The following is a 16,962-nucleotide window of genomic DNA, read 5'->3' as shown; positions in this document are numbered from 1 at the left end:
TCCAAATGTCATTGTATTCCGTGGCTACCGCTGATAAAAATACATCTGCAAAAATATTATCACCGAGCGCTTAATAAGGACTGATTTTGTATGAAAAGTGGTGATGATTTGCACAAATGCATTACCTTTTAGGCGCCTTTTTAAGCACTAAAAATGCGCTTTGGCGCCGTTGCGTTTGGCTCTACGTCGCAGTCGACTGCATGCTTATTTTGTACCTGTATTGAGTTGTGGAACTGCGAGGACAGCTGTCTGCAAGCTTTTGCCACGGCGATCGTATCACTGAGTAAACCCACTTTTCGCATTAAGCAATATATAATTTTGAAAATACACGACCTTTTTTATTAATCTGGTATCATTTTCTGTCATGTTTTCTTGCCATGTTGAAATAAAAATAAATTTTAGATTTCAATTTTCACACATCTTTTAATTTAAAAATCGGACAAGAAAACGGGGCTAACTGTTTTGATTGCATACATTAGGCCAAAACAGTTTCCAGTAAATGAATGAAATCATTAAGTTTTTCATTATTCATTTCAAAGACCAGTCTATTTTGCAACTTTAAGTTACTGAAACTGAAGTTTAAGGTAGTTATTTGTTTAATGTTTCCAACAAAGTTGCTATCTCCAAATATAAAGCTTGTATCCCATTCGAAAGATTCTATGATACTCTCAGTTTTGGAGTAATATTGCTCAAGATGTTTTTTAATTTCCGACTGACGTGCTGCCAGTACACTAGGTACAAGGCCGCTCATTTCAGGATTGAAGCAAGAAAATGGTGTAAAAGTAAATTTAGCCAAACTCAAATCTTTGTAGTAATTTGAGATCCTTTGGGTCACCAACAGGAAATCATGGGCATTTTGAAATCCAAATTTGTGTGACGAACGAAGAGTTTGTTGTTTATTAATATTTCCAATCAGGTAATCTATAGCCAAATGAAGAACCTTTTAAGAAATATTTTACATCTGACAAATAAATTTTTGTTTCGTCTGCATACCTCAATAAATATTTCTTTATTATCGATACATTTCAACTCATCCATCTTTTTATTTTGATGTTAATATTAAGTGGCAAAATAATGTTAATACTTAACCAGTATCTCGTCAATTTGGCTGTTTCCCATCAAAACCCAAATCATCCATCACATTACCTACAAAAAATTCCATTTTTGTAACGAATGCTAAGTTCGTTAAGATGTCGACGGTTGGTTAGCAAGGAAAATGGAACAATGGAATTGGTTGGAATATTATTTTTGAATATCTTCTTAGGCCTGATCAGACAGCGGCATATCGATATTGTCGCATCAGCTCTAATTTTCTAGTAGAGCAGAAATTCCAGTTTTATGAATTATATATATTTCTTACTCTTTGAAATGATGAAACCGATTCTCAAAAGGTTCAATTGGTAAATTCGCAGTTCACAATTATGTTAGTTGACTATTTACAGTTTCCTTACTCAGCAGCGCAGCCTGACAAATGATTTTGCAAGGCGGTCCAATACATTTAAAATAAATAAGTTAAAAAAACAAAAAATAAAACACCGCAACATAAATTATAAAAAAGGATACAAATTAATAAATAATTTTCTTTAGAAATCTATTTTTATCCCTTTTTATCAAAAATATTCTATGATATGTCACACATATAATCATCAATTTAATTGATATGCAAGTTATCCAACCCGTGAAACGGTTCCACTTATGGAATTTATAAACAAATTTTTGAATTCAATCTCAGCTATGTTACCCTTGCCTTTAGCGACATTGCCTTTGCCTTTGTTTAAGATTCTGCCTTTGCCTTTGCCATTCACTTCGAGGGCCGCGCTTGACCGTCCTGCTAAGATAAATAAACCAATCGTAAAGTAAACACAAGCTTCCGTTCGAAGCCCAAACTTTTCCGTTCAAAGCCCACAGTATTGCGTTCTAAGTTCAGAACATATTGCGTTCCGATTTTCAAACAAATTGCATCGGTCAGCATAATTTCATTTCACAACGAGATGCGACAGTTTCAGCATAAGCTTTTATTTTAAACAAAAATTAAAGTTCTGGAAGCTTAAGAAAAGAAAAGCTTCTGGCCGAGGTTCATTGGATAATTTTTTAGAATTAAGAGTCAGTCCTATTCTATCCGAGACCGCGATCGGTTCACAATTTTTAAAAAGTGTCTTGTATAAATTGAGTTTAAGAATAAAGGTTTATCACCGGAGTTTAAAAAATAAAAAAATAAATTTTTTTAAATCATCAACTAACGACAAATTTAATTTGCATGCAAATAAATTGCATATATCCCCTTCTACAAATTTACTTTTAAGGTCTCATCATGCCTTACGGTCATTAAAGTAATGTGCTCAACTTTTACTTGTATTTTACATGTACCTAGAGAAGACTTTTAACGAATTATTAAAACACTAACTTCCATTGCACATCCAGGGAAATGAAAAAATGTATTTGTTAATATGACATTGTATGCTGTTAACGCTTTTCGTCGGGTCTGTTTTTCAGGGCGGTACTCAGATAAGTTAAGCCTAGTACTCAGATAGGCTAAGAGTTTCACTAGTCGAAAAATCTTATTCTTTGTAGTGTGACCGGCGTTTTCAAAGTTCACCCGCAATGCATGTGGCATGGTCTTACTGTCAAGCAGCTGGGCTTGTTGCCAAACGGAAAACAAATTAATTGGAGCAATTTAAAGAAGAAAAGTCTGCTGGTGCACAAAGAAATTAAAATATAAATAAATAAAATGTTCAACGAATGTTTTTATTTATGTAAATTGGAATTTTAAGGCTTCCTTATCGTCCCACGGATGCTTTGCTATTTTTCAATAATGGCCAATAATGGCTGGTGATGGCTCCTCCAGCTGTCCCTTAGCGGGTGACCATATTTTCTCCTCCCTACAGAAGCCGGCGCGTCCTGCATCTCCGCTTTAGCTGTTAAGTATATGGTGGAGGTGGAATCCTTAATGGAGAGCTCGTCGGAGATCGAACGATGTCCCATGTTCCTTCGCACTGGGATTGTTTAATGGGTCTCTCCCAGCCCTTTTACTATTCTGCGGAATTTGGTTGCGTTGTACTAATAGAAGTATCTTGTTGGAATTTGCATGTTCAAATATACAAAAGTCACATGGATAATTGTGCAATTCATGTTTGCATGAATGTATGTGTACGAGAGGTAGACGCACATTTCGATGTCTTGGTTTCCTGGGAAACCGCTCAGGGAAACGGGACCATCGTGCTTCTTCTTCCTATCTTCTCGTTGTTCTTTTTCTCTCTCGATATTCTCGTTCACTTCGAATCTAAGTTTGCATTATTATTTGTTCATTGGGAGTTGTCTGTTTAATCCTTAATTGTATTACACCTATTCATTAACAAAACCATAGGTTATGGGCCCAGACACAGTTGCAGTGAATAAATAATAGTGCTTTAATCGTTACAATTTAAAGTGCATAAAAGTGAACTTGATCTTTCTAGAACACACTTTTGCGAATTCGCCGAAAAATCTTTCCTGAACACACTCATACAAACGCTTAAACAAATTTGCCGCAAATCTCCACGTTGCGACGGGACAGTGTTGCCAGACAGTGCTGCTGCTGAAAGACATTGTTGCTGGGCAGTGTTGAGCGACGTTAATGCTGGCCGCTGTTGCTAAACATTCCTGTAAAACGTTGTTGTTGTGAAAATTATTGCTGTAGAGGGTTGCTGTTTCGTGTTGCTGTGCAGAGTTGCCAGGTAGTTGTTGCGGTGCTGTTTTGATAAGGAACCCATTCAATGGATAAAGGGAAAAGAAATATCAAACCGTTTGACGGTGAAAAATATTCAATATGGAAGTTCAGTGTGAGAGCGCTGTTAGAAGAGCACGACCTTTTGAGGGTCATAGATAAAACTCATGCAGAAGTGACCGACGAGTTTAAAAAGGCAGAACGAAATGCTAAAAGTTTAACAATTGAATATTTAAGTGATGCGCTCTTATCTTACGCTAACAGTGAAAGCACTGCTAAGCAGTTTTTTGCAAATTTAGGTGCAATTTACGAGAGAAGAAGCTTGGCATCGCAACTATCTCTGAGAAAGAAACTTTTAGCCATGAAATTAAAAGGTGACACTTTACTCCTCAATCATTTTAATTTCCTCGATGATCTCATTACTGAACTTATCGCGTCAGGAGCAAAGTTAGATGATATGGATAAAATTTCCCATTTCTATAACCGCAATATAGACTCTATCTAAAAGTAACTTAACATTAGCTTTTGTAAAAACACGACTTCTTGACCAAGAGATTAAGCTTAGGAATATAAGTAAGGATACGAGTGTTAAAGTCTTGCAAGCAGTTAATAAAAAGGAGTTAAAAGATATAAAATTTAAAAATAATCCAATGCAGAAGTTCAAGAAGAATCAGTTTAAGCCAAGTTTCAAACCGAAACCACAATGATTTCATTGCGGTAAGCCAGGTAATTCAAAGAAAGATTGTTTCCTTTTTAAAATGCAGCCAGATCAGAACTTTACTGAAAATAAAAGAAAAGATGGTTAGGCTCAGATGGGAGCAGCAGCAACAGCCCAAGCAGAACGTAGTTTTGCCTTCATGTTGAGAAATGCAACTTCCAATTCAAAGTCAAGCGAGGCTGAGTTTATCCTAGACTCAGGAGCATCGGACCACCATATAAATGACACAGCATTGTTCTCCGAATATGAGCGTTTGCAATCAAATGTGGCCATCGAGATTGCCAAGCGCGGAAAGTTTATCTACGCTACAGCCAAAGGAGTGGTCAATCTTAACAGCTGCGGAAACCAAATCACCTTGCAAAACGTTTTGTATTGTAAGGATATTCCACACAGCCTAATATCGGTAAAGAAGATGCAGGATGCAGGCATGACCATCGAATTTAACCTTGAAGGTGTAAAAGTATCTAAAAATGGTAAATTTGCCCTTAATGGAATATGTGAGTACAATGTGAAATTTTATTTCAAATGAACAGTAAAATATTTGCGTCTAATATTTCTAATAGTGCTGAGTATCGATTATGGCATGAAAGATTAGGCCACATAAGTGTAGGAAAATTTTTAGAAATAAAACGAAATAGTCTTTTTGAAGATACTAATATATTAAACAATATTGATTTAAACCATGAATTATGCGAGGCTTGTATAAATGGCAAGCAAGCTAGATTAAAGTTTCAAAAATTTAAAAATAAAGAAAATATTACACGACCATTGTTTGTTGTCCACTCCGATGTCTGTGGTCCAATAACAGCCTCTACCATTGATAATAAGAACTACTATGTAGTTTTTATTGATCAGTATACACATTGCTGTGTGACCTACGGCCGTCCATATACCACGTGGACATAAATTATAAAAAAGGATACAAATTAATAAATAATTTTCTTTAGAAATCTATTTTTATCCCTTTTTATCAAAAATATTCTATGATATGTCACACATATAATCATCAATTTAATTGATATGCAAGTTATCCAACCCGTGAAACGGTTCCACTTATGGAATTTATAAACAAATTTTTGAATTCAATCTCAGTTATGTTACCCTTGCCTTTAGCGACATTGCCTTTGCCTTTGTTTAAGATTCTGCCTTTGCCTTTGCCATTCACTTCGAGGGCCGCGCTTGACCGTCCTGCTAAGATAAATAAACCAATCGTAAAGTAAACACAAGCTTCCGTTCGAAGCCCAAACTTTTCCGTTCAAATGAACAGTAAAATATTTGCGTCTAATATTTCTAATAGTGCTGAGTATCGATTATGGCATGAAAGATTAGGCCACATAAGTGTAGGAAAATTTTTAGAAATAAAACGAAATAGTCTTTTTGAAGATACTAATATATTAAACAATATTGATTTAAACCATGAATTATGCGAGGCTTGTATAAATGGCAAGCAAGCTAGATTAAAGTTTCAAAAATTTAAAAATAAAGAAAATATTACACGACCATTGTTTGTTGTCCACTCCGATGTCTGTGGTCCAATAACAGCCTCTACCATTGATAATAAGAACTACTATGTAGTTTTTATTGATCAGTATACACATTGCTGTGTGACCTACGGCCGTCCATATACCACGTGGACAAACTTTAAGCACTCTTTGAAACCTTCCCACCCCCCCTCGTGGACAATCACCCTCTTTTTGTCCACGTGGACTTTTTTATTGAACATTTTTTTTCCTATTAAAAATGATATCTTTAGAGATTTTTAAAAATGGTAAGTAAATAGAAGTTTAATAGTATTTTTAAATTTTTACTATGTCCACGTGGACATTTACCTCGAACCCCCTTCCCCCCCTCGTGGAAAATCGTGGACTTTTGACGACTTGGTCGTACTTGGTCCTTAGTGCCTGAAAATAAAAACATATTTGATTGCAGATGTCCTATTTTGATACAATTTAATTCGAAGCTCAAAACTAATTTAAAAAATGTTATTTCCAAGCTTAGAAGATTATATGTTACAATGAAGATAACAAGTTTTTTTTCCGATTATTTCGATGGGAGCTATAAGATATAGTGGTCCGATCCGGCCGGTTCCCACTTATATACTACCTGCAAAAAAAATAAGACTTTTGGGAAAGTTTCATCCTGATAGCTTTTTAACTGAGAGACGAGTTTGCGTAGAAACGGACATGCTGATCAAAAATAGATATACTTTATGGGGTCGAAACATCTCCTTCACTGCGTTGCAAACTTCTGACTGAAATCAATATACCCTCTGCAAGGGTATAAAAACATTCGTTGAACAGCACTTCACTACTCTGCGGATTTGACCTGTTGTGATATTACTTCCTGTCGGTGAAGTGAACCGACCTCCTGCAGTCATTTTTTGGGGTTTCCTCTATTTTACATTTTTATTCTCACTCCGTTTTGAAAGAACACCAATAAAAATTAAATCTCTTATTTTTTGGGCCGCAGCTAACGACGTTAGTTGAAATTCACTCGCTAAATCTGGTATTGTTTCTGTTATTTCCTTAGCACATCTGAGTACCGCGCTGAAAAACAGACCCGACGAGAACCCTTAGCCGCGTGTTTGCCTCTCGCTCACTCCTATGGATAACTCGCGGTTTTCGTCGATGAGTACTAGGCTTTAAGTGTAAATTTTTAGAAGGACATTTCAGCATCTTATTGGAATGCATATCAATGGTATTGAGTACAAACTCTCGAAGATGTCTTTATTCAAAATATTAAATAAAATATGAGCGAAGTTTTTTTCCGAATTCTTAAGATACTAACCACTACTGTACGTCAAAGGATGGAGTTATAGAAACTTTTTCTAAAATCCTAAAAAGTAAGGGCCAGAAAATAGCTCCTATAAATGTGTGATTTAGAAAAAGAAAAGAGGCGTAGTCATTAGTAAAGTAAAAAGAGGATTCCGAGTTACAAAATCATAACAATACTCTGTCAAAATATATCTAGAGAAATCTTAACAGCTTACAATGGCATTTTAACATATACAATTTTATTTTTTCAAGCCGCGATTTCCCAAATACCACACATTAAGATCTTAAACTAAGTAAGCTTGTTCACGTTGTTCACGCCAGAAGGGCGTTTCATTTTTGGAGGCAATGTCGAGCGGCAGTTTTCTCCAGATGTTTACATCTTGCGCGTCGCATTGGCCTCTGCTCTTCCTCTCCCCCTCTCCCCTAAGTCAACACTTCGTTCTAGAGCGCTTAAGTTAAGCTAGGCTTAATCAGTTCTATTTTTGAAAGTGTCCATATAAACCCCAAACTGGTTCTCCGGCGGTCTATCGAGGAAGACATCTAGGTAAGTGATCTGCAACGTAACTCTTGTATTTAGTATTTTGTAATGGTAGTTGCTGTTGACTAATTAGGACGTGACCCAACTCCTCGGTTCGTAATCGGGTTTTCTAGTGGCATCGACCCTCGTAGAATCCGGTTCGCAATTCTCGGGTGTGGCCTACGGGTCAGCTCCAGAACCGGTCAAGATCGCTTAGTCCGGATTCGGTTAAAGGATCGGTCTCAGTCTTAGCAAGTTCCTCCAGACGTAAGCTATAGAGCCACAGGGCCGCTCACAGGGTGTCCGTAGGGATTCGGTTCACAATCGACCCTCGTAGAATTCGGTTCACAATCGGCTCTACCAACCTGAAAAGGATCACCGGATTCCCGGGTGTGGCCCACGGGTCAGCTCCAGATCCGGACATGATCGCTTAGTCTGGTTGTCGTTCAAGAATCGGTCCCAGTCTTTTGAAACATCCCGAGTGGCAGACGAACACAACGATGTCCTGACCAACCCACTGACACAACGTACTAGTCCAAGCCCATGTACAAGACCAGAGCACACGATCCGAGAGACTACGGCGAACGCACTACATCGCCACTTCGAAGCACGCGCCGGACCTCACGGGTTCATCAGAATCATACAACTCGCCGAAGGACCTCGGACCGACTCACACGCACAGAAATCACATCAAGTTTACTTATTCCTTTTCTATCTATCTATCCATCTATCCATTTGTAATAGTTTAAGTTTAGAATAAAACCTAAAAAGACATCTGGTGAGCGTCACTCTTCGGAGGGAAAACATCCGATCAATCAAGGGCCAACAAGTAATATATAAAGTTATATAAAGTTCTGTTCCGAACCCTGACCACGGCGAGCTATTCCGCCTTCCCACACAGGGTCGTTACTGTGGCGCCAGAGCAGAAGTAGACAGTGGCCAAACCTCGAACAAAAACACACCAAAGTTTGTTCCCCTCTCTTATTGAAATCCGCACACAATGGCAGATAAGATTACAAAAAGCTGGATAACATACGACAACAAGGCCCAACTATAAATATACCTCCGATAGTTTAACATAGAACCACATACACTGTGCGAAGACATACGAAAACAAAGGTCGGAATTCATAAGAAACAGTGACCACAGTAAGGAAACACAGCAGCGACTCTTGGACCTGTCAAAAAAACATGCCAGAAGCCCATCTCCCGGGCCAACACTAAAGTAGGCTCAGGAACATGAGCAGATCGAGGCGGAAAAATAGAAGACCGATCCATTAACCCTACAGGTTCCGGAAACGGGAAGGAAACGGAGACACATAAGCAGAAAATATACAATAATTTGATCGACGCAGCTAGAGTGCCACCCAGGACAGTCGTGAACAACATAACAACTACAATGAACATCATTCGCAGCTGGTGAACGGAATACGACGGATCAGGAGATCCGATGGAGTTCATAAGCAGGACGGAGGAATTAGCAATGGAATATGGGATCGAGCAAAACCAAGGCACTTCAAGACAAGGAAGCGAGGCAAATAGAGAAAACGCAGGAAAACACAAGCCAATTCTGACTACAACCGGGAATAATATTGAGCCAGGTCATATTAAGCACCTTCAGCATGAACAACAGATGCATGTGAACGGGTGTTTCTGTCGATTAGGAGAAGCTGGACAGTTGTTTTCTGGCGACTCTGAGATGCAGTGGACAACAGCAGTTTTAACAGCGAATGTTAGATTTCTGCTGCTAATGTTAGCTGGTCGCGTTTATAACCGAGCTTTTATATTTCCTAATTTGTAAATCAAAGTTAGCAATAAGTCAAAGATTGAATGTATACAAATGAATATAACTAGTGAAGTTCAACATATTTCTGAGACTTCTGCTCAACTTTGACGATCGGGTGCGAATCGTCACAACATTTTGGTGGCCCATGAGGGGAACATACACTCATAACTTCATCAGCTTCCAATATTTCAAAGTTACGCAACCTTTGCAACGTACATCGCCATAACGGAGCCTCGAATAACGGAGGAATCAAGAAGTCGAGGAGAATAGCGGATTCAACCCATGCCTATTGCCATCTCATGCGACACACTAGTCTCGTGAAGTTTGCCGTCCCCTTCCTTCAAGGCTTGATCGCAACACGAGCGGAACGACTGAAACAGGTGACAGTGTTTGTGAGAGTATTTGTGCGTGGTTTTTCAAAGCAGAGTGCAATAGGAAAACATTAAAATGGGTAAAAATGAAAGTAATGGTAGTGATTTGGCACAACAGAGCTCGGCACCTTTGGCTGTGGTCGAGCCTTTTGCAGACATGTACGCAATGCAGATGGACTTATCTTCCAGGTTGACCCAACTAATTAAAAATGCTAAAAAGGACGGTCAAATAAAGAAAACTAAATCCTACTATGAGTTTCGCCTCAACAAGCTCAACGAGCTTTCAAAACAATTTTACACAAATCATCAAGCGCTCATTTTACAGCATATATTTTGCGGATGCTGTTGAAGACAATTTTGAGCAAGCATACAGCCACATTTATTGTTCTTTCGCCGATGAATACGAAACCAAGTTTCCAGTCCCAATACAGGTATCTGGTGATCAATCCATAAACAACACCCCTGTGCCCATTCCTGTTTCCACAATTCAGCTGCCCAAATTGCCCGTACCCCACTTTTCAGGAAATTTTGCAGATTGGCTATCTTTTTATGACAGCTTTACGCAGCTAATACATGAAAATCAATCTCTTTCAAACATTCAAAAATTTCATTTCTTGAAGCAAGCACTACCGCACGGACGAGACCAGGATATAAACCATATGGCAATAACAGAAACCAACTATTCAGTGGCATGGAACCTTGTGGTAAAACGATACAACAACCCTCGACTGCAGTTCATGTACAATATGAATGCACTGTACGGAATCGAGCCACTGTCCAAGGAGATCGCGGTGGACCTTAGGAATTTGTTAAACTTGGCAAATGTATGTATTAGTGAATTCCGACGACTACACATTGCCATTGATTCATTGGTTGGTACATCACTTACTCACAAAGCTGCCTATCAGCACAACACAGGCCTGGGAACATTCCCTGAGCAACAACGTCGAAATCCCCACCTTCACAAAGCTGGAGGTGTTTCTTCACAATCGATTGGTCAGCATCGACCTAATCGAGAGTAGGAAACCAGCCGTTCCAGTTAGATCATCTATACAATCGACCAACCATCGCCAGACAACCAGACCATCGGGAAACTCCACTGTTAGGGGACACAGCTTCCACAGTACTCTTGAGTCTGGATCCATCAGGTGCTCGCTCTGCCAACAGAATCACGTTCTAAGACGGTGCCCGGACTTCCTTGCCAAGGATTGTTTCGCGCGAAAGGTTATAGTCGACCGCTCGAAGGCATGCATCAATTGCCTTAGTGCTTCCCATTCTCTCAGTCAATGCAGCACCAACCGAAACTGCTCGCAATGTGGTCAACGGCACCACACTTTGTTACATTTCCCAAATGCTCAACAAAGTCCTTCATTGACTCCTTGAGTATCCCGACAGCATACTTCAGACTCTGGTCGGAGCGCAGACGCGGTACAAAATGCACCATCAACGCAACTCTTCAGCGCAGTTGCCTCCCATCTGAACTCAACGACCCTTCTTGCTACTGCACTGGTTCGGATCGTAAATAACTCCACTGGGCAGTCAGCTTTAGTTCGAGCTCTCATCGACCATGGCTCGGAAGGCACCCTCATCACGGAAAACATCGTTCAAGCGCTTAGACTCAAACGGCATCCTGTTCGAGCTAAGATCACGGGAGTTGGTAGTACTTCGCATAATCAGTGCAGGCACAGCACCGACTTCACCATAATCTCATGTTCAGGATCGGATTTTAATGCCTACGTATCCTCAGCCTTCATCCTTCGGTCACTAACAGGTCATTTACCAAAACAAAATGTAAACATTAAGTCCTGTAAACATCTCCAAGGGTTATCCTTTGCAGATCCTAATTTCATCAAGTCGGGTCGCATTGACCTACTTATCGGTGTCGACATTATCCCGCAATTAATGCTTCCGGACATACGCAAAGGGACAGTTGCAGAACCAATTGCACAAAACACACAACTGGGCTGGATAGTTTTTGGACCAGCTGAAGCAGCCCAGACGACATCAATCTCCATTGAAGACCATTTTCAACAAACTCATATTCGTCAGCCGAATGGGAAATATCTAGTTCGTTTGCCTTTAAAAACGTTGTTTGACCCCACACACGGATGATCGGCCGGTCAAGACAAATCGCATTAAACCGTTTCCACGCCTTGGAAAGAAAACTTAATCATCGGCCAGATTTCAGTCAACAGTATGCCAGCACTATTTAAGAGTACTTTGATCTAAAGCAGATAAAAGAGGTAAAACGTAGTGAGGAAGAACACACTAGGATCAACGCTCAAAGGCAACTCTCAATCTCTGCGTGCACCGTTCCACATCATGCTGTGATCAAAGACGACAGTTTAACTACAAAGATGCGCGTCGTATACGACGCTTCGTGCAAAACGTCTAACGGGAGGTCTTTGAATGATATTTTATGCACGGGTCCCGCCCTACAAAACGATCTTGGAGGAGTTATACTCAACTGGCGTCTCCATCGGTATGTCTTCGTGGCCGATATAACGAAAATGTATCGCTGCATAGATATGCATGAAGAAGATGCCCAGTATCAGCGAATTATCTGGCGCGATGAAAAGGGACTCATCAAGGAATATTTTTTGACTACAGTAACGTTTGGCACTGCCTCGGCACCCTTCACAGCGATTCGAGTCATACATCAGATTGCGTCCGACGAGCGCGAACGCTATCCTCTGGCCGAGCATGTCCTTAAAAAAGAAATGTATGTGGACGATGTTCAAACAGGACACGAGACCATCGACGGAGCTCTAAAAATTCGCAATGATGTCATCGCAGCTCTGCAATCAGCAGGCATGGAGCTCAAGAAGTGGGCATCCAACCATCCAGATATCTTAGAAAGCATCCCAACTACAGATCTCTCTAACAGTAGCATTTTTGAGATAGACAATAAGGACTCCATTAAAACTTTAGGGTTGTATTGGCATCCAAACAAAGATGGTTTTGGTTTTAATCTTAAGTTTTCTCTCAATCCTATATTCACCAAACGTTCTATACTATTCACAGTAGCACGCTTATTCGATCTGTTGGGATACCTGGCACCAGTGATCATCGCTGCGAAAATCCTGTTGAAGGAAGTTTGGAGTTTTCGTATCGAGCGCAAGGATGAGCCCCCCGCATCATTAGATTGGGACGACCCATTGCCAGATCAACTCGCCGAGCGGTGGCTACAGCTCATTCAAGAGCTCCCCGACATTGAAGAGATACACATCCCTCGGTGGTTAGGCTTCGATTTAAGGCATGTCTCGACGTTGCAACTACACATGTTTTGTGATGGATCATCCATGGCGTATGCAGCATGCGCTTATCTTCGAGCTAGTTGTACGGATGGTTCCGTGCAGGTTAACTTATTAGCCGCCCGCAGTCGAGTCACACCTGTTAAGCCGCTAACAATTCCGAGAGTTGAGTTATCCGGAGCCCTGCTGTGTACACAACTAGCCGATTGGATTGTCAATTAACTTCAAGCATCACATCACACCATATCCGTACACTACTGGTCGGATGCAATGATAGTGTTGTATTGGATCAGCGGTGACCCTAGGCGTTGGAAGACATTTTTGTCGAATAGAATTGGAGCAATCCTGGAGGCAAGCTCGCCATCGCAGTGGGGACATGTTCTTACGCAAGAAAACCCAGCAGATTGTGCTACACGCGGACTTACCCCTTCCCAGCGGAAACACCACACGCTTTGGTGGAACGGACCACATTGGCTGCATCTTTCAGAGGAGCATTGGCCAGTCAATCCAGTTCAGTCCCCAAAATCAGAACTTATTTCAGGAGAGCAATCCTTAAAGCACACCGGAGCCCACATTTGTATAGAAGTGCAATCATTTATCGAATCATATTCCTCCTATAATAAACTCTTATTCGTTACAGCCTACGTCAAACGATTCATTTATAATACTCGTCACAAAAAGCGGATAGACTTACCGGCCCTATTCAGGTATCTGAATTCCAACAGGCTTTGTTCGCACTGGTGCGGATGGTTCAACAAGAAGTCTATTCGGAAGAATTATCAAGACTACGATCCAACAAATTTCTATCCAAACACAACAAACTCAGCCAGCTATCACCGTTTCTCGACGATGAGGGGCTCATGAGAGTTAAAGGCAGACTTAAGAATGCTTTGCAGCTCTCCATGTCTCAACGCACACCAATAATCCTCCCAAAGGCCCACCACCTGACGATTTTGGTTATAAGGAACGCTCATCACAACACCTTACATGGCGGTGTGCAACTAACTTTATCTACAATTCATCAAGTTTTCTGGATCGACAACGGTAAACAGGCAGTGAAAAGGATTCTGCGACAGTGCGTAACCTGTTTCAAACACCGGCCGTCACCATCAAGCCAACTGATGGGGGATTTACCGGCGCACCGTGTCAATCCGCCCAAACGAGCGTTCGAAGCAACTGGAGTTGATTACACTGGTGCGATTGAGATAAAGTCATCCAGATTCAGAGGTCACAATTGCTATAAAGCATACATTGCAGTTTTCATTTGCTTAGCGAGCAAAGCGATTCATTTGGAAGCAGTCACGGGAATGTCGGCACAGCATTTTCTGTGGGCGCTGCAGCGCTTTCTCGGACGTAGGGGTTTTTGTCAACATCTACAGCGACTGTGGAACCAACTTTTTCTCATCCGACAAGTCTCTAAAGCTGTGGACCAATGAATTCTATAAAGGAATTGAAGAGACAGTAGTTCCTGAACTTACTCGTCGAAACATTCAATGGCATTTCAATCCTCCACATAGTCCAAATTTTGGAGGACTCTAGGAATCCAACGTAAAAGCTGTTAAAACCCATCTTTATCGATCGTTTAATGGGATTCGAATGACGTACGAGCAGCTGTCTACCATTCTTGTCCAGATAGAAGCGTGCTTGAACTCTCGGCCATTATGCCCCTTAACGTCTGACGTAGATGATTTGCAAGCTCTCACCCCTGCACATTTTTTAATCGGGGATTCGATGATGTCACTCCCTGAGCCTAGTCTTAAGGATTCTTCATTAAACACAGAGTTCCTGAATGGTCAAAGGATGTTTCGCCTCTTTTGGAGAAAATGGAGTGCAGATTGGCTATCTCATCTGCAGGCGCGCCCCAAGTGGCGCCACGAAACTGACAATCTTCAGCGTAACGACATGATCATCATCAAGGATGATCGAACTGGTCCTTCTGACTGGAAATTAGGGCGAATCATCGACTTACATCCTGGGGCCGATGGGCTCGTTCGAGTAGCTACAATTAAGACCTCAACGGGTATTTACAAGAGGTCTGTGTCAAAGATTTGTCGTTTGCCCTTGCCAAGATTTACTGAAGAGTCTAGCCCAAGTACACAACCCATGCACCTTTGAATATACCCGCATTAACTCCATAACACACTTCAACCTTTTCAGAGTTAAGCATGGTTTAAGGCTTTGAGTACTGGGTCCAGTATTGGGGGCGGCATGAACGGGTGTTTCTGTCGATTAGGAGAAGCTGGACAGCTGTTTTCTGGCGACTCTGAGATGCAGTGGACAACAGCAGTTTTAACAGAGAATGTTAGATTTCTGCTGCTAATGTTAGCAGCACTACACTACGAAGAAGACATAAGGAGAAGCTGGTCGCGTTTATAACCGAGCTTTTATATTTCCTAATTTGTAAATCAAAGTTAGCAATAAGTCAAAGATTGAATGTATACAAATGAATATAACTAGTGAAGTTCAACATATTTCTGAGTTTTTATAACAAAGTGTGTGAAAGACCCCCAGAGTAGACTTCTGCTCAACTTTGACGATCGGGTGCGAATCGTCACAACAGCATGCAACAGATGAATGGTGTCAGACCCACAAGACCTTCAAATTGAACTAGAAAACCGAAGAAGACAATAATCCTGCTTATCCTGGACGAGGTCATCGGAAACATTCTGGAAGGAAGAGGTGCTGGGAGCGGAGCTAGAACTTATGAACAAGATCAATGGCGCCAGCCATATAGCAAAGCATCAGATCTTCATGAAACATGACCGACCGATCAAAAAGCGATATTACCCTCGGAACCCAGCCACGCAAGCCATTATTAATGAACAGGTGGACGAACTATTGTCACAAGGACTCATAGAGCCCTCCCAGCCCACCAGTCGTAATCCTAGAAAAAAAAGAACTGTGTAGACTATGCATAGACTACAGACAGCTAAATGAGCATTCAGAGCGGGATGCTTATCCGGTACCGAGGATCACATCTTGAACCAACTCTGAGAAGCGATTTTCATAAGCACACTGGATCTTAAAGGACTAACTGGCAAATACCAATGGAGGAACAGAGTAAGCAATGCACAGCCCGTCCCGGGCCGATGACTACTGCAATGAAAGATAATGCCCTTCGGCCACAACACCGCACCAGCCACATGTCAGAGAGCACTGGTCTCAGTAATATGACCAGAAATGGAGCCGTTCGCACTTGCATATCTAGACGACATCGTGGACATCGGACGGATACAACAAGAACACCTCTAAAAACTGCGGGAGGTAATGCGAAGACTTCGAAAGGCAAATCTGAAGATAAATCAGGAAAAATGCCATTTCTTCAGGGACGAGCTGAAATATCTGGGACACATTGTCAGCGCGAGGGGAATACACCCGGGCAGCCCGAGATAAGCCCAGCCCACGAACAACATAAGAGGTACACGGTTTCCTAGGTGTCGCCTCTCGGTACAGACGGTTAGTTCCAGCCTTTACGGAACTGGCTCATCCGCTATACGACCTGATCAAGAAAGGAACCAATTTTCAGTGGGAAAATAAACACGAAGACGCAACCCATGCCCTAAAACATGCACTCACAGAAGCACCAGATTTGCAAGGCATTCACCTTACGAACCAATGCTAGCGACTGCGGACTAGGAGTCGTCTTGACGCAAGAAAGCGATGACGGCGAGCATGTGATAGCCTACGCCAGCAGGAAACTGTCAAAAACGGAACGAAACTACTCTGAAACTGAGAAAGAAAGCCTGGCTATACACTGGGGCATCCAGGGTACCACTTCGTCGTCGTAACCTACCACTTATCCCTGATATGGCTTAATTCTATAGAAAGTATTTTAGGAGG

The 16,962-nt window shown here is 41.2% G+C and overlaps 2 protein-coding genes across 3 annotated transcripts; one reads left to right on the top strand and one right to left on the bottom strand.

Moving 5' to 3' along the window:
* Positions 1-313: 313 nt before the first annotated feature.
* Positions 314-1,153, bottom strand: LOC139354564 (uncharacterized). Of its 2 annotated transcripts, none has more exons than XM_070998819.1 (2): positions 994-1,153; positions 314-921 (listed from the first exon to the last, which is right to left on the bottom strand). In XM_070998819.1, exon 2 carries the CDS (start codon positions 749-751, stop codon positions 476-478), a length of 276 nt encoding a protein of 91 aa, XP_070854920.1. In that variant the 5' UTR covers positions 752-921; positions 994-1,153; the 3' UTR covers positions 314-475. The 2 variants fall into 2 exon arrangements, with proteins under 2 accessions (XP_070854920.1, XP_070854919.1); XM_070998818.1 differs by having other exon boundaries at positions 314-940; positions 994-1,148.
* Positions 1,154-10,527: 9,374 nt separating this feature from the next.
* On the top strand, positions 10,528-16,029 carry LOC139354309 (uncharacterized). Its single transcript, XM_070998530.1, has 7 exons — positions 10,528-10,692; positions 10,766-11,092; positions 11,264-11,639; positions 11,706-11,935; positions 12,103-12,754; positions 12,893-13,049; positions 15,774-16,029. The coding sequence occupies exons 1-7, from the start codon at positions 10,528-10,530 to the stop codon at positions 16,027-16,029; spliced, it is 2,163 nt and encodes a 720-aa protein (XP_070854631.1).
* The last annotated feature ends 933 nt before the right edge of the window (positions 16,030-16,962 follow it).

The sequence above is a fragment of the Drosophila suzukii genome, assembly GCF_043229965.1.
Source record: "Drosophila suzukii chromosome 2 unlocalized genomic scaffold, CBGP_Dsuzu_IsoJpt1.0 scf_2c, whole genome shotgun sequence".
Lineage (NCBI taxonomy): Eukaryota > Metazoa > Arthropoda > Insecta > Diptera > Drosophilidae > Drosophila > Drosophila suzukii.
The sequence above is the reverse complement of the archived record's forward strand: the minus strand, read 5'-3'. Positions and strand labels throughout refer to the sequence as shown.